The sequence below is a fragment of the Tetrao urogallus genome, assembly GCF_951394365.1.
Source record: "Tetrao urogallus genome assembly, chromosome: Z".
NCBI classification, from domain to species: domain Eukaryota; kingdom Metazoa; phylum Chordata; class Aves; order Galliformes; family Phasianidae; genus Tetrao; species Tetrao urogallus.
In genome coordinates, this window is record NC_136816.1 from 62,237,480 (window position 1) to 62,263,498 (window position 26,019).

The 26,019-nt window shown below is 39.7% G+C and overlaps 1 protein-coding gene across 1 annotated transcript; it reads left to right on the forward strand.

Annotated features, from left to right (window-relative positions):
• Positions 1–337: 337 nt before the first annotated feature.
• On the forward strand, positions 338–26,019 carry C6 (complement C6; the record flags this gene model as incomplete). Its single annotated transcript, XM_079548484.1, has 17 exons — positions 338–480; positions 1,145–1,301; positions 3,301–3,445; positions 4,132–4,273; positions 5,083–5,221; positions 7,089–7,289; positions 11,180–11,420; positions 12,442–12,564; positions 16,626–16,792; positions 17,018–17,243; positions 19,289–19,460; positions 20,452–20,563; positions 20,944–21,076; positions 22,042–22,233; positions 22,694–22,784; positions 23,659–23,900; positions 25,838–26,019. 17 exons carry the CDS (start codon positions 338–340, stop codon positions 26,017–26,019), a joined length of 2,808 nt encoding a protein of 935 aa, XP_079404610.1.

The following is a 26,019-nucleotide window of genomic DNA, read 5'->3' on the forward strand; positions in this document are numbered from 1 at the left end:
AGAACACATAGAAACAATGAAGAGTAATAGCAGGTCTTTATTTGTTGCATTCAAGAAAATTGCTAAACAGTTTCTTAAATAGAATTAACATGCAGTCATGATTAATACTGAATAAGAGATCAGATGCCTTTGACTTGCATCCTTCCACATTACAATAATTTAATTAATATTCTCTCATGCATTATCACTATATTCCAGGTACACTGCTTGATGAAATATTTGTATTGCAAAATAGATTTATAGAAGCAGCAGATCAGAAGAGACTAGTCACTAAGATACAGTAACTGTGAATGTTACAGTTCCTCCAGAGCTTTTACTGTCTGTAAACATGTCTGCTATGGAGAAGGCAGTGCTAATACAGCTGATCCTGCTGAGCCTGGTGGTTGGGAGCTGCCAAGGGTGCTACTGTGAACATTATCCATGGGGGTCATGGTCCAGCTGTTCAAAAACCTGCAATTATGGCACGCAGACAAGGCACAGGTAGGGACAAATCTTCTCACTGCATTTATGGGTATAATTTTCATGTGGAAAAAAAAAATACTTTCAGGAAGGAGGTTCCGTATCTGATGCTTCAGCATCCATAATATATCTAGAAAGAAAAATGGTAATGTCCAGCGGATGACTTGGTTCTAATTGCAACGTTTAAAGTTGTGTATAGAATATTGCAGTGCTTCCAAACAAACCTATTATTTCTGCACACACACAGTCAGAAGAGCCAGGTCCTGGGGTGGCCCTGCCAGCAGTGAGCATTGAGCAGCCAGCTCTTGTGAACAGGGCTGGTGCCCAGTGCCCACGCTGGGAGCTCTGCCCAACACCAAGCAGCGCTCTGGAAGATATGAGTTCCAGCATGGCAAGCTGACAGAAAGCTGCTTCTTGTACAAATAATTCTGCAGTCATAGTTAACTAAAGATACAACTGCACAAAACTATATGCAATTCAGGAGCATACTCTAAATTTACAAGAAATCCCTTATTTCATTCCTGGCTTGAGGTGTATATAGATTTTACTTTCAAGCATCACTCCAAAGCTACCTGCCACCATTCAAGCTTTTATTGATATAAAGCATTATGAGCCTTAACCTACAGTTATAGAAATCTACAGTTTGTTTCCTTTCCAGTGTAACTCTTTCAGTGACCTTTTTTAGGCAAATAAAAATGGATGAATATTATAACCAAAACTTCTGTGACCAGCTGTGCACCAAGCAGGAATCTCGTGCATGTAACCAACAAACCTGTCCTATCAATTGCCAGCTTGGAGAATTCAGCTCTTGGTCAGAATGTGACCCATGCATTAAAAAACAAGTAGGTAGATAATGTATTATGCATGTTAAATGCAAGAAATTGTGCCTAAGTTTCTTGATTTAAGATATTTGATTTCAAGGAAGTTGGTTCTGCAAAATGACAGTTTAAGTTAACAAGGTTATAACTGTTATAAATTATAACAGTAGGAGCTGGAGGGAACAAGTTAAGATAAGTATATCAAAATAGAAAGGGGCAATTTAGTAGTGCCAATCCATTTATGAGAACTTGCTTTGAAAGTGCCACTGTCATTATTAAAGATGAGTTTTCTACATAAGAGATAAATTAAGCTGTAGAGTTTGCATTCCTGTTTCAACAGGAGCATGTCAAGGAATCTTTCACACAGCATGACATTTTATATGTTCTGAAAATGAAAGATAATAGGATCAAGTCATCTACTGAAAAGAGATATTTGGCAAATCGTAACTAGCACTGTTAAGAAATGCAGTATCATAGTCAGGATCAGTCTGAGGTTGCTGATGAGACATCCTTAGCACCTTTTCTGCAACCCTAATAGTCTACACAAAACCCAGATGGATGTGCTTAATATCTGTAGGACAAAATCCTCCTGTGGCTGAGTCTCTGGGCTTGTGCTGATTCCCTGATGGCAGGGTTAGGAGTTACATGTACCTACCCTAGCAGAGAGTGAACAGGTGAAAGAACAGCATCAGGTGGGACTGACATAAAAAGCCCAGGCAAACATAAGATTCTAGGGAGCTTCTGAGGATAGTTACATAGCTGATGAGTCCAAGGCTTATCATAGATCACTCTAAGTGTCCATGCCAACATAGCCTAAAGCTCTTCTGAAGGTCCTGTGCAGCTTCTGAAATGCACATCTGAACAGCACTGTCAGAAAGCCTGTTAGGTATGTGTATGTATATCTTTACATGTATACATATCTATCTTGATGCCAGTGCAGAACAAAAAATGTTTTGGAGTTCAGGGGCCATGAAGTAGCAGTTCTAGGAAACTACTTAAGCCAGGGTGGTGAGTGAGAGCACAATGGGGAGAAACAATGGGAGACAGCAAATAAACTGCCAGAGATGGAAAGGTTCTTATTGCTCTCTTTAAACTCATTTTTGTAATCCATATCCTCTAGTTAAATTTCTAGGTTCCCTACCTACATGACTCTGTGTAAAAGCTCATTTTTATTAGCTCATTTCTATTAGCTTTAAATATTCATGCAAAGTATTTGCTGCTTTCAAAAAAAAAAAAAAAAAGGGGTTTTGTAAGCTGAACATATTTTTCCTCCACACTATTAAGATCACTACTTCTGACCTTTATAAATATGAACAGCCTTCAGAATGGAGGATGTGCCCTCAAGATAAATGTGAAGACCATTGTAGTTAAGCTCTCAGTGAATGGGAATGATGAAGAGGTTAAAGCTCACACAAACAATATAACGTGTGTTGTAGATTCCAAACAGAGTACAAGAAATGGTTGTCTTGAGTCAAAAGCCTTTTGAAAGTGTTGCTCTTTGTTCCCTCTGATCATAGTTACCCAGTTACAGATTTATTTATTTTTTGGGTCCTATTCAATTGTTTGACTTCAAGGTCTTTCTAGAGGCAGGGATGTAATGAAGTCTGTGAGGAAATGTATGTCAATTGGGGAAATTTTTCCTGCTCTTTCTTAGGGAAAGAACAGTTCGGTCAAAGGCAGATAAGTTTCATCTGCAACCCCTGGAACAGGGATGGAAAACATTACTGAAATGGTTTTCTAGCACATTCAGTATCAGTGTTCTGCAAGGTGGGTTCTGATTTGGGGAAAGAAAAACAAATGAGCTTGAGATTTTACTCCTGGTTATTTAACAGTAGAAAATTTCAGAAATACATATTCCCTCCTGCTCAATTCTCTGCCAAGAGGCCTTGTTGAAAGAGAGCCAAGCCAAATGGGATGGGGATTGCATGCCCCATCATAGTATTTCTATTTCAACAAAGTTGATAAGGAACAGGAAAAAATTTCCCATTCACTCAACACCAAGTTTTTATTTTTCTGCCCCCAGTTTCGTGTCCGGAAACTCCTGCGGCCATCCCAGTTTGGAGGCCAGGCCTGCACCGAACCACTGGTGCAATCCCGACCATGCTTTCCAGCTAAGCTCTGCAACATCGTGGATATGGACTGCAAGAATAAATTCCAGTGCGAAAATGGTAATGATAGTCATCATAGCTTAACTTCAGCATTATTCAGTAGAAAATAGCTACTGTTTGAGACATATAAAAAAAAAATTAAAAATTCCAGGTTGTCCCTATGTATTCCATGCATGTATTCTATTCCAGGTTGTCCATGTATTCCTTAGGAAAAAGGGGCAGGGAGCTGAGGATTTTATGTTTAATGGGAACTTAATATTTACATTTCTTCTTCAGTTAAAAGGAATTCAGGGTTGTGCAATCTGTACTGTAGAATGGTAGCATCACTATGGCTGCTAGAAAGTAGCACTGTTCCAATGAGATTTTTTTTGGCACAAATTTTACGTGTACAAACATATCCTTATAGTTTGTCTGAAATCAAACTTGCACTGTTTTTATTAATTTTTTTAAATCATTGTCTTGGTAGTTCTTGCTTAATTTTAAATATACCTGATCAGATTTGATAGTTTTATCAGAATTTCCTTTTGCTAAACCTTAACTTTGGTCATCATGCCTTCAAATTAATACAAACTGATAGAAAAGAGACAAATATTTTTATTGAAGTAATGTATGTTTTGAAGTGCCTTGCTATGTTAATTCCTGTTGCAAGCTTACACTGTTGCTAGAGAAAGAAATTGCTCTTTTTTGCATTGAGATGTGAAGAATCACTGCATAAGTCCTCTTGCTGCTGCTTTTTCTCTGTCCAGGTCGCTGTATTGCAAAAAAATTGGAATGCAATGGAGAAAATGACTGTGGGGACAACTCTGATGAAAGACATTGTGGGAGGAAAAAGATGGTGTGTAGCAGAAAGTTTGAGAGCATCCCAGGTGTGCATTTAATCGGCAGTGGGTAAGCCAGCTTTGTTTTTTTCACAGGCATTATACTGCTTATCAGCAACTTACATAAAAAAAGACAATTCTCATATTTGCATGTGAGAGTAAACCATTAAAACATGACCTCTTAAATGAAAAGTAGTAAGAGGTTATAAGAATGTAACTAAACAGCCAGGCTTGGACTTACTGCATCTGGCAGTCCTACTCTGCTCTACTCCTACTGCAGGAGCCTTCAGGGAGCACTGCTGTGAGGGACATTGCCCACCCTCACCACAACCAGAACACCACTTACTGGCAAATTCCAGCTCAGTTATTACAAAGCATTTCAGAAATTTGGAGGATGTTCCTCTACAGATGTTTGGTTGTGCCTGATACATCTCTTGCAATACCAGCCATCACCTCTTCCAGGCTACTAATTAAAGCAGTGCAACACCTGTGTGCGTGTGATGCCTGCCCCAAGTGCTGTGTTTCTGAATGAACTCAGGGCACTCTGGTAACAAACACTTGTGGCTGAACTGGAGAGCAGCATGTTAATTGTCAGTGCCATTTTACTGTGTTTCTCGAGTCAGTGGCTGCCCAAGATAGTCTTATGCTGACCTTGGTGTTATAGCCTGGTTGTATAATTTTTCAGGTGAATTCAGGGTGAATCAGAAATTTTTATGAAGAAATTTCATTCAAAGCACTAGCTTAGCCTTAACACTTACACCCTCTCATTCAAACATAAAGCATCTTTGATGCAGCTGTACACAACAAATGATACATATTTATGTCTTTCTGAGACCATTTAATTTCTGGAAATTGCTTTTGTTGTTGTGGTGTTGTTAGATTTCACATTCTGTCAGGAGAGAGCCGAGGGGAAGTCCTTGGCAACTCGTTCAATGGAGGAGAATGCAGAACAGTGAGACGCAATGAGACAAGGAAATCGTATCGTGTGCCTGCAAATCTGGAGACTGTCAGCTTTCAGGTACTTTCTAGAAGCAAATTTTAGCAAAAAAATAAAACATTTTCATAAACATAGCCCAAGTTATGTGCTGAAGTCTTAAGAAGTCTTATGAAGACAAGATTTCCCAGCCTGCTGAGGCCTGAAAGAGCTTCAGCTGAAGAGTAGAAATGGGAAAAAAACTGAGCGGTGTTAGCTGTCTCTACTTGTACCTTTCTCTCACTTTCACAGTGAGTGTTTACTCAGAATCAACACAAATTGATCTCAGCTTCTCTCCTGCTTCCTTATGATTGTGGCCATGCCTCTGCTGTGACTTGGTATGCAGGTTCTTGTTCCCAACCACAATATAATCCAGCCAGTGGCTTGGTAAAGCCCAAGCTCGTTTTAGCGTTACTGATGCGTCCTTCCAGTACCAACAGCTCTCCCAGCACAAGCCTCCCATTGAGGCATCTGCAACTTTGAGAGCAGCTCCTCCATCAGCTGTCTCAGCCTCTCAGTCCTGCTTGTCCCCTGACCAGCCCTTCTGACCATCAGTAAGAGGTGGCAGGTAAAGAGTCTGCAAGGCAGAAGGATAAAAGTCTGGGAACAAGTCTTGCAGGACAGGCCAAGAAAAAAGGACATTGTTTTTTATTTTTCCTCAAATCTTGGAATGTGATTTTCAGGCAGGATAGTTCAGACTTTTAAACACTGATATTTATAAAATAATTGGGATATTATGGTTGAGGTGTAGTATCTGGCTGCATACATCCTAGAAGGCCCCCTCTGAAGCAAATGGCTACAGTATTGGGAAAAAAGGGATGCGGGACATGAAAAAAGTTGAAGGATTGGAAGAGACTGAACTGTTGATTATTAACATGAATATTGTGAGATTTTACTTTAAAAGGCACAGCTGAACAAAGCAAATTCCAACATTGTCTGGTTTGATCAATGGCATTGAAGAAGTACTGTGTACAGAAATATTCCGTAGGGAAAACAATTCTTGGCTTGCCCAATTTTTTCAAGCTCTGTTGTCTATGAGGTAACTAATGTCCATCTGCAAAAATATTACAAGCTTGTGATTCTCACCTGAGCTTGCATCTCTATTTTTCAACATTTAGAGTAGTTTTTGATATAGAAATGTCACTGAACCAGCTTTCTGCTTGGAGCTGCAGTGCATTTTAATGCAAGAGCATGTGTTTACTTGGAGAACAGAACTGGATCAGGGGAGTGGACATCACTGCCCGAAGTCCTTCACAAAGCCTTATTAAGTAAGCCTGAAATGGTAAAAAATGAATCTAAAGGTCACAGATCTTGCAAGGGATTTGCCTTAATTATGGGAAATGAGTCACTTTTGAACAGATGTTCAAGATGCCTTAGTATCACTGCTTAGCGCAACAGCATAACTGAGTCTTGCCGATGTTAACTGGTAGGTTCACTCTCTATTACTATTCATTTACTTCTAGTCCATTCTGCAATATGGTGATTTACACTACAGGTATGCTCTGACTCCCATCTGAATAAAACCTTCTCATTCTTCTAGAAGGGAATCAAGCAGAAAGTAAAAAACACACCATCATACAATACAAATAGAGACTTATTTTTAGTGTGGACATAATATGCAGGTCTGAGAGTGAAAAGCATTTTGAAACATTCAAGGAAAATTGTTCTTAAGCTTTAGGGCAAGTGGACTGGGGATTTCTAGAAGAACATGACTTTTTGTTTGTTTGTTTGTTGGTTGTTTTTTTTTTTTTGCCTTGTATAACTGCCTACTGTATAGCCATCTCCTTACCCTATAATAGCTTTTTAGCTTTCTGCTATGTTCCCAAGCATTGAAGCCAAGAATTCATTGTTTAATACTTTGCTCCCTTTCAAGTTATTAGGGCAAATTGATTTTGGTTTACTGAATCTCTAGGTAATAGATGAAGAGGATGATGTAAAATCAGATTTCTACAAGGATTTAACGCCTCTGAGTGACGGTGATGTGGGAAGCAGTACATCCTCTCATTCATCTCGGAGAAGATCTGGCATACCAGGTCTATTCTCAAGGAAAAGAAAAGTTCAAATCACATCATCTGCCTCCTTCAAGAAAGCCATTGAAGCCTCACATGAAAAGGTAATTGAATGGTGACATAAATTTCTTCCTTTCTTTGAGTTTCCATCTTCTTGTTTAGGGGAACTGAGCTACCACAGGTACCACTAACAAGATATATTGGGATTACATTTTGCAAAAATACTAGAATTAAAAACGAGAAGGTCCTCTCCTGATTCTACAGGATATTCCTGGTTGCAACATACTTTCTGTTAAGCTGCACAGAGTCACAAAAATAATCCCAGAAATAACACACCAAGAGAAAAGTTTCTGAGAACAGACAACTACTTCCCATAAAATTCTGCCTCTCTAATTCAGGCAAATACTGTGAAATATAATAATTCTAGAGTTTAATGATTGTAAAGGATCAACTATTCTTTTGTCTGTAATTACGCCTGGCAGAGGTCATAAAACTGTTCAAAATTAAAGCTTGTTGAAACCGAGGAGTTGTAATAAAATCATAGTAAATCTTTTACAAAAACATCTGTTATAATTTTAATGTTTTCATGACAGATTTATTACTAGCTTACAGGCTTGTCTTAATTGTTAAGTAACTTGACTGATTAAGTAGTCCACAATTTCTAGTCTGCAATAATCTTTGCTTAACTTCCATCTACTGGAATTCTATTTGCTGTCATTCTGATGCAGTTATATGTATCAAGTTTTTCTTCTGTAGAACTGGTGAGTTTATTTTGATAGAATGGTGTCTTCTTAAAGGTTTAAATCCAGTCCCAAACTATGAAAAGAAATGTGAATATCAACGAAACTTTCTTGAGGATTTTTTATTGGACTTAAACTTGTTTTGAACTTTATTGTCATAAAATTTCAGAAACATGCATGAGAAAGCTGATGACTTGGTCTGCTGTTGGCTGTAGATGGCTTATTTCCTCCTGACTGTGTCCATGGCAAGACTTTTAATTTTGATCTTCAGGTTCCTTACCATGTTACAGGAAGCCTCTGCATTCACCTGTGCCTACCTGTATGCAGTTTATTCATAGGTGTATACAACAGCAGATATCTACTTACATATGTATATGAAACAAATCTATAAATTCAAAATATTCACTTACAAAGTAAAAGTAGTTTAAACAGATCACTGACAATGAGTGAGAACTAACAATCTGGGAGGTCAAATTCAGACCCGATTTTCAAACTGCAAGCAGAATAGCTTCACATGAGCATCACAGAGTCACTGTAGGGCCTAAGTGACTTGAAAGGTCTTGAATTTTTCCATATTGTTAAGAGGAAATATGAATATGTTTCTGATGCTTATTTTTGTTTGTCTATTATTATTATTATTATTACTGTTAAGCTAATCTTTAGGCTCTTTAGTACACATTCTTGTATTCTAATTTTAAAATAATTTTCATGACAGTAATGACCCCTTTCTGGTCTTCTGTTTGCATCAAAACAAGCATTTTGGGTGGGATACATCTTGCGTATCTATAGACAATGACAGATTTACAGAACCTTGCATCTCAGCTAGTTGCCCTCATTTTGTATCAGTTAAAAGAAACTCAGTGGATTTTTACATAAATGTGAGTGCTCGCAATAGTGTTCCATCAGGGCTTAAAGGAAGCCCCAGCTGTCACTCTTCTCTACTAAATATAAGGAAAGACTCATAAAGTGAAACTTTAATATTATTTTTTAATAATAATAATATTTAATTATTATTGTTTTACCCACTACAGCATAAACTTGTTGATTAATCTTGCTCATTATGCTACATGTTGTTAGTTTTATTTACCATTTTCTTCTTCTGCTTCTTTTTTTTTTTTCTGAATTTCATGAATTTTTTCAAACTCCATTTTCCTTTGAGATAGAGAAGTTATCTCAGAATTGGCACACTGGTAACTGCCTGATAGCATGTGTGTTCCGGGCATTCAAAGACACCAAAGGACTCCTGAAGTTTCTGCACCCAACCCATTGGCTCATGCTCTTAATATTCTTGGCTGCAACTCATTGAGTTGGATGGCTTGAATTAAAAAATTGAGGCCTGAAACATAGGAAGCCATCCCCATCCGTGGGGACAAGAGGCAAGATTCTGTGCTTGCATTACTTGGAAGTAAACATTATTTAATTAACCAGTACGTTCTAGTGAGAGTCTGTTTTGTGAGAAATGTTCTAATTAATCAAAACTATTGGTTTCATCAGGCCAGCTCAGCTTGTGTCTGGATGATTTTTGTTTTGTCAGTTAAGTAGTTTTTATATAATATCTGACCTTATTTGAGTATCTGCACTTGATTTAGACCAGGATTTTGACTGAATATCTTTGGGAATAATCACTTCAATCTACAGCATTGCATTTTGTATTAATACCTGGTATTCATGGATAAAGATTGCCACAGTTGCCAAGGGTTACCAGTATGTTTAGACATGTGACCAGGGTAACTGGAGACTTTGGAATTCAGTTTCCTGAATTTCTTCTTCAAGTAAAAGTTTCCAAGGTTGTTCAAGCCTTGGGGATTTAATAAAGAAGTCACTGGGTTTGACAACTGTAAGGGAAATTGCTAGTAAGAAAAGCACTTAAGATGCTTTGAATATTAGAGAATATAAATGCGTGGTGCAAGTCAAGAAAAAAAATATTTTTTGGTATGGGGGAGCATCATATCCACCTGAGCATTTAGAATTAATGTTTGCCAAAGTTGCCTGTAATTTTGTGCATCATAGCTGAAATGTGATATGGTATGGCTTAAAACTGAGCCCAAATCACCTGGTAGTCATTTTCTGAGAAATGATATTACCTCAGGGTATTTAAGGAGCAGAGTACAGTCCAGGGAATATTATATATCCTATTTCTTCCATTTTTATTCTCACTGCTGCAGAAAGCTGAGTGCCCTTAGTTTATCTTCCAGCATGCAAATGAGAGCACTGAAATGGCGAGTGCTGTGCACATCTCAGTGCTGTGGTCCAGCTCACATGTTATGTTGCTGACTCCTGGCTGAAGAAACTCCATATTTAATGCAGTCTTATGACTTCTATGCCACATGAACCTGAAGACAGAAGTGGAGCAGAATCAACCTATCAATATGAAAACTCAATAGCAGAACCTATATATAGATCAGTATCAATTTTATTTATAATGATTTTCTTCTTTCTGCAGATTACTCATTTTGTGCTCTTTCCCATCACCCCTTTGGCTCTTGATCTCTTTGCTTCAGGTTTTTTTTTTTTTTTTTTTTTTTTTTGTTACTTTCTTTTTTGCCTTGTTACCAGTTTCGCCATTCAGTATTCTTTTTCTCCTCTTTTTAGTTGAACTCTCTCATTAACAACCTTCAACAGTGAACACAAAAGAAATTATCTGCCTCAAAAACATGAGTTTTCTGAATGTAAGAGGTGATGCTTCTAGTTTCTGAACTTCTTGCTTTTTTTTCCACCCATATCATGCCCCAGACCTTGTGTGTTAACAGCCTGACACTGAATTAAAACTTTATTCCTGTAAGATTAGTTTTAGCAGACTGATAAACAACATTTGAGACCTCACAATAATGAGGTAGTATCCAAAATACCCACTCAAGATTAATTACAAACAGCTCACAGATACTTACTAGCTCCAGCCTTTCCTCCTAGTCTTTTGCCTGTCTTATCAATTACTGGTATATTTGCTATAGCAGAAGTCATTTTACTTTCTGTTTGTCCACTGCTTAGGAATTCTTAACTCACACTGAAATCCTATACACTCCCACAATGCAAAGCAGTAATGAGTGTTGTCCCTGAGAACCTCACAGGATGCTTGGAAATTCCAGGGCTAGTCTATGTGAGTTTAATCATGGTTAAAGCATCATGATGGACTAGAGGAAATAGGTTTTCAATGTAGCTCAGATCATATTCTTGGCCACTCTGTTTTCTGCAATCAACAAGATTATGTTATTTCATTTTATTTTATTTATTTATTTTTTTAATTTTATATCTAGAATTCCAATTTTATTAGAGTCCATAAAGTCATCTCTGTTGCAAACTTCACCATGAAGGAGTCAAATTTGCAGCTTTCAGATGTCTTTCTAAAAGCTCTAAACCAGCTGCCCCTGGAGTACAACTATGCTTTATACAGTAGAATATTTGACGACTTTGGCACTCATTACTACACCTCTGGAAGGATGGGTGGTTCCTACGACATTCTTTACCAGTATAGTTCCGAGGAACTCAAGAACTCAGGTAGGTAATCTTCAGCAATTTATTTACTATTTTTCTTACCATTTTCTATTTTTAGGTCTTCCACCATACAGAAAACTCAACAACTAACAGAAAAAGAATCCCTTAGATTTGCGTAGACAGAGGAATTACTCACACTGCTCAAATATAAAGCAAGAAGGAACTTCCACGCTTTATTTTAAAAAATTGAAGATCTTTAATTGGTAAATGTCACTGTGTTCGTGACAGTATTTAGGACCTTCAAGTCCAAATCCTTTGACACCAAGAAGGCTTTCCAATATACGCCATTGTGGGACTGAGGTCTGAGAGATATGTCGCCTTCTGGGCTACAGTTTTAGAGCTGCTGATATTGATTAGAAAATAGTCTGAAACTTTATTCATGACTGCTAGATTGTAAAAATGAAAACAGAATATTACAGAAGGAGAAATTCTTGGTTAATAGTAATGATATTTAATGTCACCACTGTAACTTGTATGGGCATGGGACGGTACCTACAGGGCCTATAGGTTAAGTATGATGCATTCTACTGCTGTTTGTAGCCAGGGAATTGGGTACCTTCAGGAGCAATGTCTTCTTCTATAATATTGGTGGTCTTTGTCCAAAGTGCTGCAGGAATAGGTGGTAATTACTTTTCCAGGCAGAGCAGCCCATTGGTATGACCTGGGCTCAGATGAAGGTTTGCTGTTCCCACCCACTCTGCAGAGTAGCACCTTGGGTGACTGGGTTTTGATTTTGAACAGCAAAGGACTGCTCCATGGTGCGCCAGAAGAAGGAAGGATTATCAGATACAACAGAGGAGGTGATATAGGAGAAATACCTAGACACGAATAGGCTGAGTTTAGGAGAGTCTATTCAGCACCTGATGGAACCGGTTTGATGAGGAGCAGAACACACCCTGGCAGTAGAGACAATGGTGGATCAGGAGCTTGAATGTAGTAAAGAGGTCAGAAAGAAATGAGTGAGCAGGGAGACCTGTGATGTAACAGATCTATGGTGATGCAGCTGCTGCTTTTGTACTTCTAGGTCTGTCAGTGGATGAATCAATGGAGTGTATTCGAACAGAAACAATAAGGCGTGTGTTTTTCCGAAAGAAGAAGAAAGTCAGTACCGAATGTGTCACAAACAAGATGACTGTGAAACATGAAGGTAACTATGATAATAACAGGGTTTGTATCCTGTTAGTTAACCTGAGTTATCTTCAACAAGGCACACCAGGTCCTCCTGGTTAGAGGAGTTCTTCCAACACTAAAGGTGTTCTTCCAACACTGACAGAGAGGCCAGTGTTCATGGAATCATAAAATCAACAAGGTTGGAAAAGACGTTCAAGATTATCCAGTCCAACCATCCACTTCCTACCAGCATTTCCCACTAACCTATGCCCATTAGAACAACATCTAAACATTTCTTGAACACCTTCAGGAAGAGTGACTCCACCACCTGCCTGGGCAGCCCATTCTAGAGCCTAACTGCTAACTGCAGATGAAGAGAAATTTTTTCCTAACATCCATAACATCCATAACCTGAATCTCCCCAGCACAACTTGAAGCTATTCCCTCTAGTCCTATCACTAGATAAGTGGGAGAAAAGGCCAACCCCCAGCACACCACAACCTCCTTTGAAGTGGCTGTAGAGAGTGATAAGGTTTCCCCAGAGCCTCCTCCAGAATAAAAAAATCCCAGTTCCTTCTGTTTCTCCTTATAAGACTTGTGCTCCAGACCCCCCACCAGATTTGTTGTCGTTCTCTGAACAGGCTTCAGAGCTTCAATGTCTTTCTTGTAGTGTGGGGCCCAAGACTGAACATAGTTCTTGAGATGTGACCTCACTAGGCCTGAGTACAGAGGGAAATCATTTCCCTGCTTCTGCTGGAAGCACTGATGGCCAAAGTGTTGTTGGCCTTCTTGACTTCTGGCTCATGATCAGCCAAACTTTGACCAGCTCCCTCAGGTCCATTTCTTCCACACAGTCTTCCAGCCACCCTGCCCCAAGCCTGTAGCATTGCCTGGGGTTGCTGTGGCCGAAGTGCAGGATCCAGCACTTAGTCTTGTTGAACTTCATCCCATTGGCTTCATGCCAGCTATCCAGCCTGTCCAGATCTCTCTATAAGGCCTTCTTACTCCCAGGCAGATCAATACTTCCTGTCAACTTGGTGTCGTCTGCAAACTTACTGAGGTTGTACTCAGTGAGGTGATCCAAGGTGATTTGAGACAGTCAGCACAGCTTCACCAAGGGCAGGTCGTTCCTCATGAATCTGGTGGTCTTCCATGATGGAGTAATGGCATAGGTAGATGGGGGAAAGGCGACGGATGTCATCTTCCTGGACTTCTGCAAAGCCTTTGACATGGTCCCTCACTACATCCTTCTCTCTAAATTGGAGATTGGTGGATTTGAAGGATGGACTGCATGGTGGATTAAGAATAGGTTGGCTGGACACAGCCAAAGGGTTGTGATCAATGGTTCTGTTTCAGGGTGGAAGCTGGTCACAAGCGGTGTCCCTCAGGGGTTGGTCTTGGTACCAGTGCTCCTCAGCATCCTCATCAGTGTCATAGACAGTGGCATTGAGTACACCCTCAGCAAGTTTGCAGATGACTCCAAGTTGAGCAGTGTGGTCCATGCACTGAAGGGAAGAGACACTATCCAGAAGGACCTGGACAAACTGGAGAAGTGGGACTGTGAGAACCTAATGAGGTTCAACAAGGCCAAGTGCAAGGTGTTGCACTTGGACCAGAGCAATCCCAGGTAGTTATACAAACTGGGCGAAGATTTCCTTGAGAGCAGCCCTGTGGAGAAGGACTTGGGGGTCTGTGGAGAAGAAGCTGGACATGAGCTAAAAGTGTGCATTTGCAGCCCGGAAGGCCAAACTGTGTTCTGGGCTGCATTGAAAGAGGAGTGGCCAGCAGGGAGAGGGAGGTAATTGTCCCCCTCTACTCAGCTCTTGTGAGGCCCATCTGGAGTACTGCTTCCAGGCCTGGAGTCCCCAGTACAGGAAGGACGTGGATCTCTTGGAGCAGGTCCAGAGGAGGGCCACTAAGATGATCAGAGGGCTGGAGCACCTCTCCTATGAAGAAAAGTTGAGGGAACTGGGCTTGTTTAGATTGGAGAAGAGAAGGCTCCAGGGAGACCTCATTGTGGCCTTCCAATACTTGAATGGAGCATGTAAACAGGAGGGGGAATGATTGTTTACATGGGTTGACAGTGATATTACAAGGGGAAATGGTTTTAAACTAAGATGGGAGATCTAGGTTAGATATTAGGAGGAAATTATTCACTCAGAGATGGTGATGCACTGGAGCAGATTGCCCAAGGAGGTTGTAGATGCCCCATCCGTAGAGGCGTTCATGGCCAGGCTGGATGTGGCTCTGGGAAGCCTGGTTTGGTGGTTGGCGACCCTGCACATAGCAGGGGGTTGAAACTCAATGATCACTGTGGTCCTTTTCAACCCAGGGCATTCTATGATCCTGTGATTCATTCCCCTTGTCCAGGTCACAGAATCACAAAATGGCCAGGGTTGGAAGGGACATCAAGCATCATCAAGCTCCATCACTCCCACCACATGTAGGGCCACTAATCATTTAATAGTAGACCAGGCTGCCCAGGGCCCCATCCAATCTGGCCTTGAACACCTCCAGGGATGGGGCATCCACAACCTCTCTGGGCAGCCTATTCCAGCACCTCACCACTCTCTCTGTAAGGAACTTCCCCCTGACATCCAACCTCAATCTTCCCTCCCTCAACTTGAAAGCCATTTCCCCTTGTTCTGCTGTTATCAACCCTTTCAAAGAATTGATTCCCTCCTCTTAGGTACTTTCAGTACCTAAGAGTTACCTTAGGTAACTTTCAGTACCTAAGAGGTCACCCCACAGCCTTCTTTTCTCCAGCCTGAACAAGCCCAGCTCCCTCAGCCTGTCTTCATAGGGGAGGTGCTCCAGTACCCTGATCATCTTCATGGCTCTCCTCTGGACCCTCTCCAACAGCTCCTTGTCTTTCTTGTATGGGGGGCTCCAGACGTAGACACAGTACTGCACATGGGGCCTCACAAGAGCAGAGAAGAGGGGGACAATCACCTCCCTGTCCCTGCTGGCTACGCCTCTTCTGATGGAGCCCAGCTTTCTGAGCTGCAAGAGCACACTGCTTACTCTTGTTATGGTTTTCATTCATCAGGACCCCCAGGCCCTTTTCTGCAGGGCTGCTGTCAAGGACTGCTCCTTCCAGTCTCTGTAGATGCCTGGGATTCCTCCAGCCCAAGTGCAAAACTTTGCACTATACTGTATAGAACCTCATCAGGTTCACCTGGACCTACCTTTCCAGCCTGTTGAGGTCCCTCTGAATGGCATCCCTTCCTTCCACCGCATCAACCACACCACTCAGGTCAACAATAAAGACGTTGAACAGGACAGGCCCCAGTACCAACCCCTGGGGAACAACCCCTTGTATTGCCTGGAGTTGAAACTGTTTCACTGTTTCAATGAAGCAAACATCAAAAACATCTTCCTGCTTGCAAAATTATGGTAGAGGAACTCTCATCCTCTGCTCTCGAGTTCTGTAACTTGAGATCCAGTGTCACTGGCTCTTTCTGGCAGTCATAGATCTGACAAGCATGGCTAGAGCCAGGCTTGCTAAAGTGAGAAACCTGTGATTCCATGATCTTTTCTAGAGGTTGCTCAGAGCTGCTGAGAGATTTCAGCAATGTAATGCACCCTTATATTCCCCTCCCATCTTCCTCATCTTGAACAGACGTCATGAAGTCCCCAACAATGCATCTCATACCACAGAAGGTTGGCACTATTTCTGAAAGAATGGTAAGGATTGTGTTTTGCATCACTAAAAACAGATATACCCTCACCTTCACTGCTTTTGCACTCATTCTTTGATAAAGTCCAATTAATCAGGCATTTATAACTGGGACCAAAGATCCTGCCTTGTAGTGCATTCTTCTTCTAGCGAAGCCTGCTTTATCCATACAATTTCACAAGCCTCTGGTGTAGTTGAGAATATCTCCATGGCAGCAGCCTTACACAGCCTTCTTTAGGAAATTGATACATCACTAAACAGAATAGGAATTTTTTTTTCTGAGCTTAGACTCATTTCTTCTAAGGGTAACTCTATAATATTTCAGTATATTCTTTTCTATCCTGTTACACTTTTCCTTATGATGCTGTTGTTTTCTTTGAAGGCCTTTGTCTCACATTTCTGTTCTGAAATCCCTTCAGGTTCCATATTGGAGTCAGCAGAACGGTCAGTCTCACTGGTCAAAGGTGGCAGATCAGAGTACGCTGCTGCACTGGCCTGGGAGAAAAAGGGGGCTTTTCCAGGGAGCACAATCTTTATAAACTGGCTGGAATCGACCAAGGACAATCCCGTAGTAATTGACTTTGAGGTAAGAGAAGGTTAAGAAAAATATTTATAAATACCCAACAGCCAGCAGCTATGCATTCCTGCCCTTTAAATCTAGACGATGTTGAATGTGAGGTGAATTACATGTGCACACACATCTGGTCAAGATATAAAGAAAATAATGTACCTTTCCTGGTTGGATCTACATTGCAAAGTATGGCACACAGTTAAACTGAAAGTAAGTGCTAACTGAATGGCTGTTTTCCAGGTGTCGTCCATTGTGGATCTGGTGAAGAACATGCCTTGTGCCGTGACCAGGCGACGCAACCTCAGAAGGGCCCTCGGGGAATATGCAGGCAGGTTTGACCCATGTCAGTGTGCCCCGTGCCCCAACAATGGCAGGCCTGTGCTTTCCGGGACAGAGTGCCTCTGCTTGTGCCAGGCTGGCACCTACGGCACAAACTGTGAGATCCGAGCTCCAGGTTATGAGTCAGGTGAGTGTGATGATACTGCCATGGTGTAAATGGGGTTCTCCTGTTATAAAGCCCATTGTGAGCTGTGGTCAGGAATTCCTGCGGTACAGAACTGAGGAGGCAACCGTTTGAAAATCAAATTTGCTCTATTTTCTAGAAAGCAAAACTCTGAAATTTCACTGATAAATAAAAACATGAATGATTTTATAAATTCATTTATGAATGTATAAAGAAACATATTTTTATTTTTTGTAAAAGTGCATTTATTTGCACAAGAAATGGATCACTTTATGCATAAATCAAAAAATGTAACATATACATGTTTCATGCAGTTCATAGAATCACAGAATAATAGAATGGTCTGGGTTGAAAAGGACCACAATGATCATTGAGTTTTAACCTACCTGCTGTGAGCAGAGTCACCAACCACTAGACCAGACTGCTCAGAGCCATGTCCAGCCTGGCCTTCCACTCTTCTTTCCAGTGTCTATCAAAAAGTAATTTTCTGAGCACAGTGGTATGTAGTCCTACCTTTAGAACAACTGAAAAGCTCCTGCTAGCAGGGCTGTGGCCATTGCAGAAATATTGAAGATTTAGTCCTGATACAGCCTGTCCTGCCCCTCGCTGGGCTGTTTTTTTCAGGCATCTTTCAAAGTGCTCAGACTCCCTAGGCAGGAAAATTTATTTCTGCAAGGATGTTATCTGTTGGACAACATACACAAAAGATAGATGGGATTTATCAAAATATTAGGATAAGCAGTAGATTGTATGCTTCCCCACTAACACCTCACAAAGTCTTTGGCCAAGGAAGCATCAGCCATGTGGGGAAGGGCTGTCCACAGCTGAACTCTGGTCCAGGTCCAGAGTCAATGTTGTCAAAGTTTTACATCCTTACCAGTTATTTTTAAACAAAACAAAACAAAACCTTGATATCATCAATTCATAATAAAAAATTGATATCATCAATTCATATCATAACTTTTACTTAAGAATCCTATCAATTTAGTCAAAGACAAATATGATGTAATCTTCCCTTCCAAAATTCATGCAACTTCTTACCCCACTGTGGTGATCAGAAGGTATTAAAATAAAGGGGCAGCTACTAATAGAAAATAATACAGAGTAAGCATAGCATTTAAAAGAAATTAAAAGACGTGATAAAAAAAATCCCTAAGCTACACTAATGAGAGTATGAAATAAGTTGTTTAGCAAAAAGAATGAAATTAGGACCAAAGATACTTGATGCAAAAACTAGGAAATCCATTCCTTAGTTTCCTTATGGCCTACTTTGCTTAAGATAAAATATCTAACGGATATAAAAGTTGTTAATTATAGTGTAGAAGGAAAAATCTATTTGAAATGTCTTAAGGATAGGGAACCAAGTCATAATTCTGAAAAAAATTATTTCACACAAAAGAAGTTTTTTCAAAATTTGGCATTCATGTAGAAAATAGAATTAATGTATTATTATGTTGCTTTTGTTAAAAGAAAAAGTATCTCAACAACTGCGTGCTTCAAAAAGAAACAATATAAGATATGCAAATAAAGATATGGATGTGGATAATGTATGTCACGAAGAACAGAAATGGTGTGTAAATAATAATTCTTATGTAATGCTTTGTGGTGGCACAGGCAAATAGCCTGGTGGGTGAGAAAAGACAGTGATATTTTAATTCAGTTTGTGTGGGAAGTAGATTTGGTGTTTAGACTTAGTTTTAGAGTTCATATTTAATTTGATAGCTTACTCTTTTATGAGTTATCTGAGGTAGTTGTCAGTACCATGAAAATGCAAACATCTGTGCATGAAGTAGAATACTGCTTCTGGATTTAAATGTGACCTGCAAAGAAAACTGGAAAGAAAGGCCTCTCCTGAATCAATCTGAAATTTGCCTATCTCTTTGAAAAACCTCACATTCTCAACATAATCTACTCTGTTAACATTAACAATTTTAAATCCTCTGAAAATGGCTACTATGAATTTACCATTATCTCTCTAATATGTTGACTAAGAAGTTCTATATTTGATATTTTTTGAAAAAAATCGGGCTTTCTTTTATTTCTTGCAGTTGCTGTAGATGGTCATTGGGGTTGCTGGTCTGAATGGAGCTCATGTGATGCTTCTTTCAAGAGAAGAAGGACTAGGGAATGTAATAACCCATCCCCAATAAACGGTGGAAAACCTTGCAAGGGTGAACGGGAAGAAGAGGAGGACTGTTATGTCTCTGTGTTCATGGACAAGTAAGAAGATGGTTGATCAAAAGACTCTTCAGTCATAAGGCAGAGTTACAGAGCCCTCCAGAGTGGCTTTGTGACCAAGGAGAAGTGACAAACAGCTCCCGTTTCTGAACTTACGTGGTACGGGCTGAGAAAAGGAAATATTTGAAAATTTTTGTAACTTGCTTCAGGCTGAGATTTACTCATTCTTTATTCCAGAAAATGGCTGACTATTTACATCCTAAAGTATGTCTGTAGATCTCTTAAACTTCTTTATGGCTTCCTGGCCAGAGCTATGGAGATGTCATCTTCTTACACTCACAGGAGCTGCCAGTTTCTTTATTTTTTATTTCACATCCTCTTAAAGGTTTAAGTCTGAGCTCATTGCCTTGGAAAAAATTTCTCTGAAATTAAAAAGCTTTTCGTATTCCTGCTTTGATTTCATCTAATGTACAAGTTTTGCATGGTTTCATCTTGAAATCATAATTCCAGCCCCAAAAGAGGCTCAGTTTCTTGCATCTTTAAGAATAAGATTTTGAACAGGTTCAACTTTTCTGCTGAGAATCACATGCAGAAACAGATGAGCCAGTATTTTCATTATCCTTGCTGTAATGACAGCAGAGGAGATTATGGAGCAATAGGAGAGAGAGGATGAAAAGCAATGGATCATGTGGTTCTTTGTTACTTACCTCAGAGACTAGGCTTTACAGCTCCCCACTGATAGAAAACAAACCTCCTGTAACCACTGACTGATAGCAATGATTGGGTTATGACCATATAAACATTTTAAGGGGGTATTTTAAGTGTTCACACTAGACATGGCAAAAACCTACTGTATCACAACATTATTACTCATAAACCTAACCAAACTGTCTTCTTACCACTTTTTTTTTTTTTTTTTTTTTTTTTTTGAGGAAAATACTCCAAGCATAGCCGACCAAAACTTCTGACATTATGCTGTTGTTTTTTGACAGCTGCTTAAGATGAATCCTTACCAGCAATTTTTACTTTTCAGAGGAGCTCCTTGTATTAATGATGATGAAGCAAAAAGAGAAGTGGATACTGTGATTGGTGAGCTTGAGACCGGATGCTCCAGGCCAGACCCACCAGAAAATGGGTTTATAAGGGTGAGCATGAAAAATGATTGAGATGGAAGGAAAACATACTAGTTACAGTCTCTTTGCTAGATTGATACCCAAGCTAATAACTGTGCTAGTGACAATGTTGCTGTGTATAGCATGTTATGGGACTCCAGTTCACCAGCATCTATAAGCAAGTGAATCAAAGGCAAAGTGAAACCTATCCTGAACTGATCTTTGAATATTTTGTAACCATGGCTTTATTTAGTATGGCTGGACAAATATTCTGTAGGTGACTGGACGACTCTTGTTTCAGAAAAGGAAAAGCATTTGCTGCAGGACTTTAAGCACTGATTTGTTTGACAATGTCTATTTTCATTCAAGATTTTTTTATAGTCTTTTTGCTTTTGTGGGCTTTATTTTGGCAGAATGAAAAGAACCAGTATGCAGTGGGAGAAGAAGCTGAAATTGCCTGTGTGAGCGGTCATGTTCTCAGTGGCTATCAGTTCCTCCGATGTTTGCCTGATCAAACTTGGACACAACAACCTATTGAATGCCAACGTAAGAAAAACTAGTTTTGTTCAGCAACAAAACAAGTCATGGAAAAATACACAAAATAGACTATAATACAGGTTTTAACAAATAAATCTGTAATGATATCTGAAAAGACAGCATTTTAATAAGGTACTTAAAGCATTCACACTAGGCATGACAAAAACCTACTGAGTCATTACATTGTTCCTCTTTGAACTTCAAAGTGTTGCTGCTGTGTGCTTTGTAAGAATATTGTGATGTTAAATGTTTTAGAAAACGCTCAGTTTTATGAGGCCTTTCTCTCTTCTAGTTTTAAATATCTCTGAGAGAAGCAAGTACTCATCTCTTATACTCAGATTTATAATAACGATCTTTGACAATTAAGCTGAACAAAGTGTTCTTGGAGGAACCTGACTACCATTTTTTATATTAAATTAATTATGTCTCTAAAATCCCCATAAGAAATGAATGCCTCAAACTGCTTACGGACAAGTCTTTTCAACAGCCATAGGTGAGAACTGGCCTGGTCTTGCTAACAGGAGAGTTTCCAATAGCTTGTTAAAACTCAGTGTAATTTTATTGACTTACTATTCATTTTATTAAAAAAAAAGTCCAATTATACTCACAAGTTCTTCAACGCCATTAATTTTAATTTCTTTGTCAATAGCTTCTTTTACAAAAGCAAGATTAAAATATTCTGTAAATACCATTTGTATTTATCAAACCAAAATTAAATTACTCTTACTAGCATACATTAGTAATGGATTGTAGTTATTTAGTTATTGATCAAAAATTACTTTTATAAAAAACATTGACATGCATTGAAAATATCTAGACTTAATTATGACAAATATTATTTTTGAATGTCAATCAAGTGTTTGGTGTTATTGTGTGTGCCTTAATGGCTCTTCACCTGAAGCATTATGTCTTGCTATAAATATCCCTACGCCATGAAAACAGCTAGAATTATATTCTTTTCTTTTTTAATACAGCCTCATTATGCCTGAGGCCACCAACATCTGACAGTGTTGAAATTTCCCCATTTAAGCAACACTACATCATTGGTGAAACTGTGAAGCTAAGCTGTCGAGCTGGGTTTGTAGTCACTGGTCAAACACAATATACTTGTGGAAAAGACCTGTCCTGGTTTCCTTCTATTCTGAGGTCTATTACATGTGAAAAAGGTTAGTATCTCTTCAGGTGCATTATTATTCCTGTAGTCCTGGTATCCTCAGCATGGTTTTATTATAACTAGATAGAGCTAGAATGTGGCTTACTAGTTTTCAAATGCATTGCAACTGTTCATTAAATTATTAGAATAATATTTATTATCAGAATTTTTGAGTGCAACATATTTCACATTTTGATCATGAAATTGCAATATTGAAACTGTAATCTTGAGGGGAGAAAGCTGTATTAGCAATGCTTAATGAAATTTATCAGGATAACTCATTCTTTTGAAACTTTGTATGCAAGTTTTTCCAGCGATTCTTGCGAAGACGTACCCATACTTGTGGTGTCATTGCACTTGATGAAGAGGTGCAGGATAAATGGAAATAAATACAATTTAGTCCTGGCAGTAGAAGTCTAAGTAATTTCTGCTAATTATGTTTCCAGTTACAAGAACTCTCACTCTTGTTTCAGATGAGCAAACTAAGATTAGAGGATTTTGCAATCCAGGACAAAAACAGGTTGGGTCTGAGTGTGTTTGCATGAATCCAGAAGAGGACTGTGGGTAAGTTAAAGCTCCATTTGAAAAAGAAAAGTCACAGTTTCCCCAATGGCAGACAGAAAGTCCATTGTGAAGACAAAATAAAGAGTAACAAAACACAGCAATCTGAAGATTCCTGGTCTCTAACCTGTTATGGCCCTGCATGTAGATTGCAGCCCTCTTCACAGTCAATGAAATAAAATGAAAATTAACCATATGGCACACCAGAGTCTTTCTAATCTCGTGCCATTGTCATCTGCTACTGGACATCCCAACTCTTCTTCCTTTCTTTTTCCTTCAACTTCTACACTTTCATAGTCATCACCTTACCTTACTGTGCCATACTACTTGTGCTTGTCCAGGTGAACATGGTGTAAAAGTACACCATATATTTCAATATTGAGAGCATAAGAAAATATGTAAGACTTGGACTTACTGTCTCTTAGCAGAACACAACCTGCACAGACCTTCGAGTCTTCCAGTAAATAAAGGATTATCCCAGAGAATTTTTAGTAAATGGCTGGACAGGTTAGAGGTGTGGTGTAGGGCTGAAAATTAGAAAGATGAATATGGCTTGAGTATGAACCAGGTTAACATAGGGTCATTGGAAGTGCCCTGTGCCTTGTGGAGATAACAGTACCTCCTGTTTCCTTTTCCAAGCACATCCTTGGCTTTGTATCTTGTGGCTGGGACCAAAGCTTCTTCAGCTCACAGCACTATGCTGTACTTGGGCCTTCTCAAGGACCAGACACTTCAATAGCTATGACAGCCTTAGGTCTTTAGACAGATATCTAGCCTGTCATGGACTTGCTGTTTTTCATTTTACGTTGTTGGAGTTTTTAACGAATGGACTTGCATCACAGTCTGTTAAAATAATTATTCTTCTTCCTTGGGGCAGCCACTACTCAGAAGACATCTGTGTGCTACATGCTCTTTCTGAACAGCATGTGACGAAACCCAGCTGTCAGTTTTCAGCTGAAAAGTGCCTTGGAGAGCAGTCATTTCACTTTTTGCATGCTGGCCCTTGCCACAGCAGTTCCGACTTACACTGGGCTATTGAAAGGGCAAAGCTCTCTGCAGAAAGCTTGAAGAAAGTGCCCTGTGGCTATGACACCTGCTATGACTGGGAGGAATGTCCAGGTATGGCTTCTGAATTTATCCCTGTCCACAGGCACTGAAATTAAAATGTGCTGGTTCCTTCACTGTGTAAGAATGGGATTTACAGGCATTGTGGCCCACTTCAGCAAGTTATGGTCAGAGGAATGTGGAAGTGGGTTCAGTGCTGCATCCCTACTAACATGTGTTACATTCAGATATGTGTCTTCTCTCAGGCAAAAGTGGTATGGCCACTTCCCATTAGTAAGGGATAAAAGAAATTTGAAGATTAAGGGAACTGCTTAGGGAGAATTAATATTTGTATCATTAATTACAGAGATGCAGCCAGAAATGTTATCACCTATTCCCTGTAAGTCTACTGTAACCACCTGCTTGTACTTCAGGAGTAAATCTGGGACACACCTTCTATAGCATATAATTAAATTATGAAACTAATCATAAAACTACTTAGCAAGACAGGGGCCATCAGTCCTAATGGGATTTTAATGGTAAAATGTGCAAATACCTCTATGTGAAAGCTGTGCTTATTAAGAGTTTTAATGAACTAGCTAAGCTGTTTGGTGAAATCCCTAAGAGGATTATTTTATAAACACTGTTGTGCAACTTGGCTATTTACTTTGTAACTCTGTGATAACAGCAGTAGGATTTCCTGTAAATGTCTGAGGTATTGGATTGCTTCATGCACATCACACGCCTGCCAGGAGAAGGCTGAGTGGCAGCCACACTCATTCCTCCGCTTGCTTCCAGAGACAAATATGATCCAATCACACTTCCTCTGCTTGTGGGAAAAAAAAAAAAAAAAAAAAAAAAAGAAACAGCAGTGTGAAGCAATCTTAAAACCTCTGTTTTGCAAGATGATTCATACAGCACAGATTTGAAGGATGTGGCTTAAAGCTACTGCACAAGGTATTGCTTCAAATGGGGCTGAAGCAATGACTAGGATCAGGTGTGCCCTTCAGGGGGCACGGCAGGGTGGGCTCCTCTGTAGATGACTATGATTTCAAAAAACACTTAGCTTATTTATTCCAGAGCCCCTAAGAAGCCTAGCTCTGTTCCCACCATGAAACTGGATTAAGGCTGGATTCGGTGCCATCATCTCAGTGTTTTTATCTCAGAGACCCACAGAGGAGCCCTGTGCAGTAAGCAAGAGTCCTTGGGAGAAAAGGACATTAAATTTTTATTGTGGTACTCAAGAGGTTTTAACTGGAAAAAATTCCTCACCAATATTCTTGCCCATGAGAATGCACAATTAGGAAATGGAAGTTAATTAGTAGTTGTATCAACTACTGTATCATGATTGTATCAACACAGAGGCAGAAGATACAGAAATACCATGCGAAAGAAGCTGAACTGAGTAAAATGCATGTTTTTCATGTGTTTTAAGAAAGGGGAGGCAGGAATTTAGTTTCCTGCCCAGGGAATTTCTGGGAAAGAATGTAAAGAGTCAGGATCTGATTAGATCAGAAATAGGTAATGAAATAACCAGCAGGACTGAGTTTTACCACAGGCCAGCAGGCAGGTAGTTTAGCATTCATAAAGGGAGCTCTAATGAAATAGGAGCTGGCACAATACAGACCTTAAGACTCCATTTCACAGCAACATTGTGTGCAAAGATAATTGCAAACAGAAAGTCAGCTTAATATATTTTTGTTTAGAAGAAAGGTCAAGGTAAACTAGTGGATAAAAATAGTTAGATACTTCATTTCTGCTGCTGTAGTCAGTGTTGCAAAAACTGATACATAAAGCTTCTATTGTCTCTGCTTCCCAATGTCCTGCTACCTAGTGCATGCACTAAGCTTTCTGACCGTAAGATACCATGTACCTTAAGTATACTGTAAGTTATCATGAACCTGCAATAGCTTTTTTCCCTGTTGGCTTTTGAAAGGTTGTCAAACTATAAAGTAATAACATGTTTTCAGTCATAAAATTTGCAGCTAAAACTCCAACACATTCTTTGCCAGAATCACAGATGCAGTGCTCCTGCCTAATGCCTTACCAGTGCCCCAGAGAAGAGAGCCAGCTTCACTGCATCCGAATGGAGTCAACAGGGAGAAGGAAGACAGTCAGTCACTGTGTGCTGGCAGCCATGAAGTGTGCTGGCATCAGACTGGAGGTGCTGGAGGAGGGGAGCTGCCTGGGATAA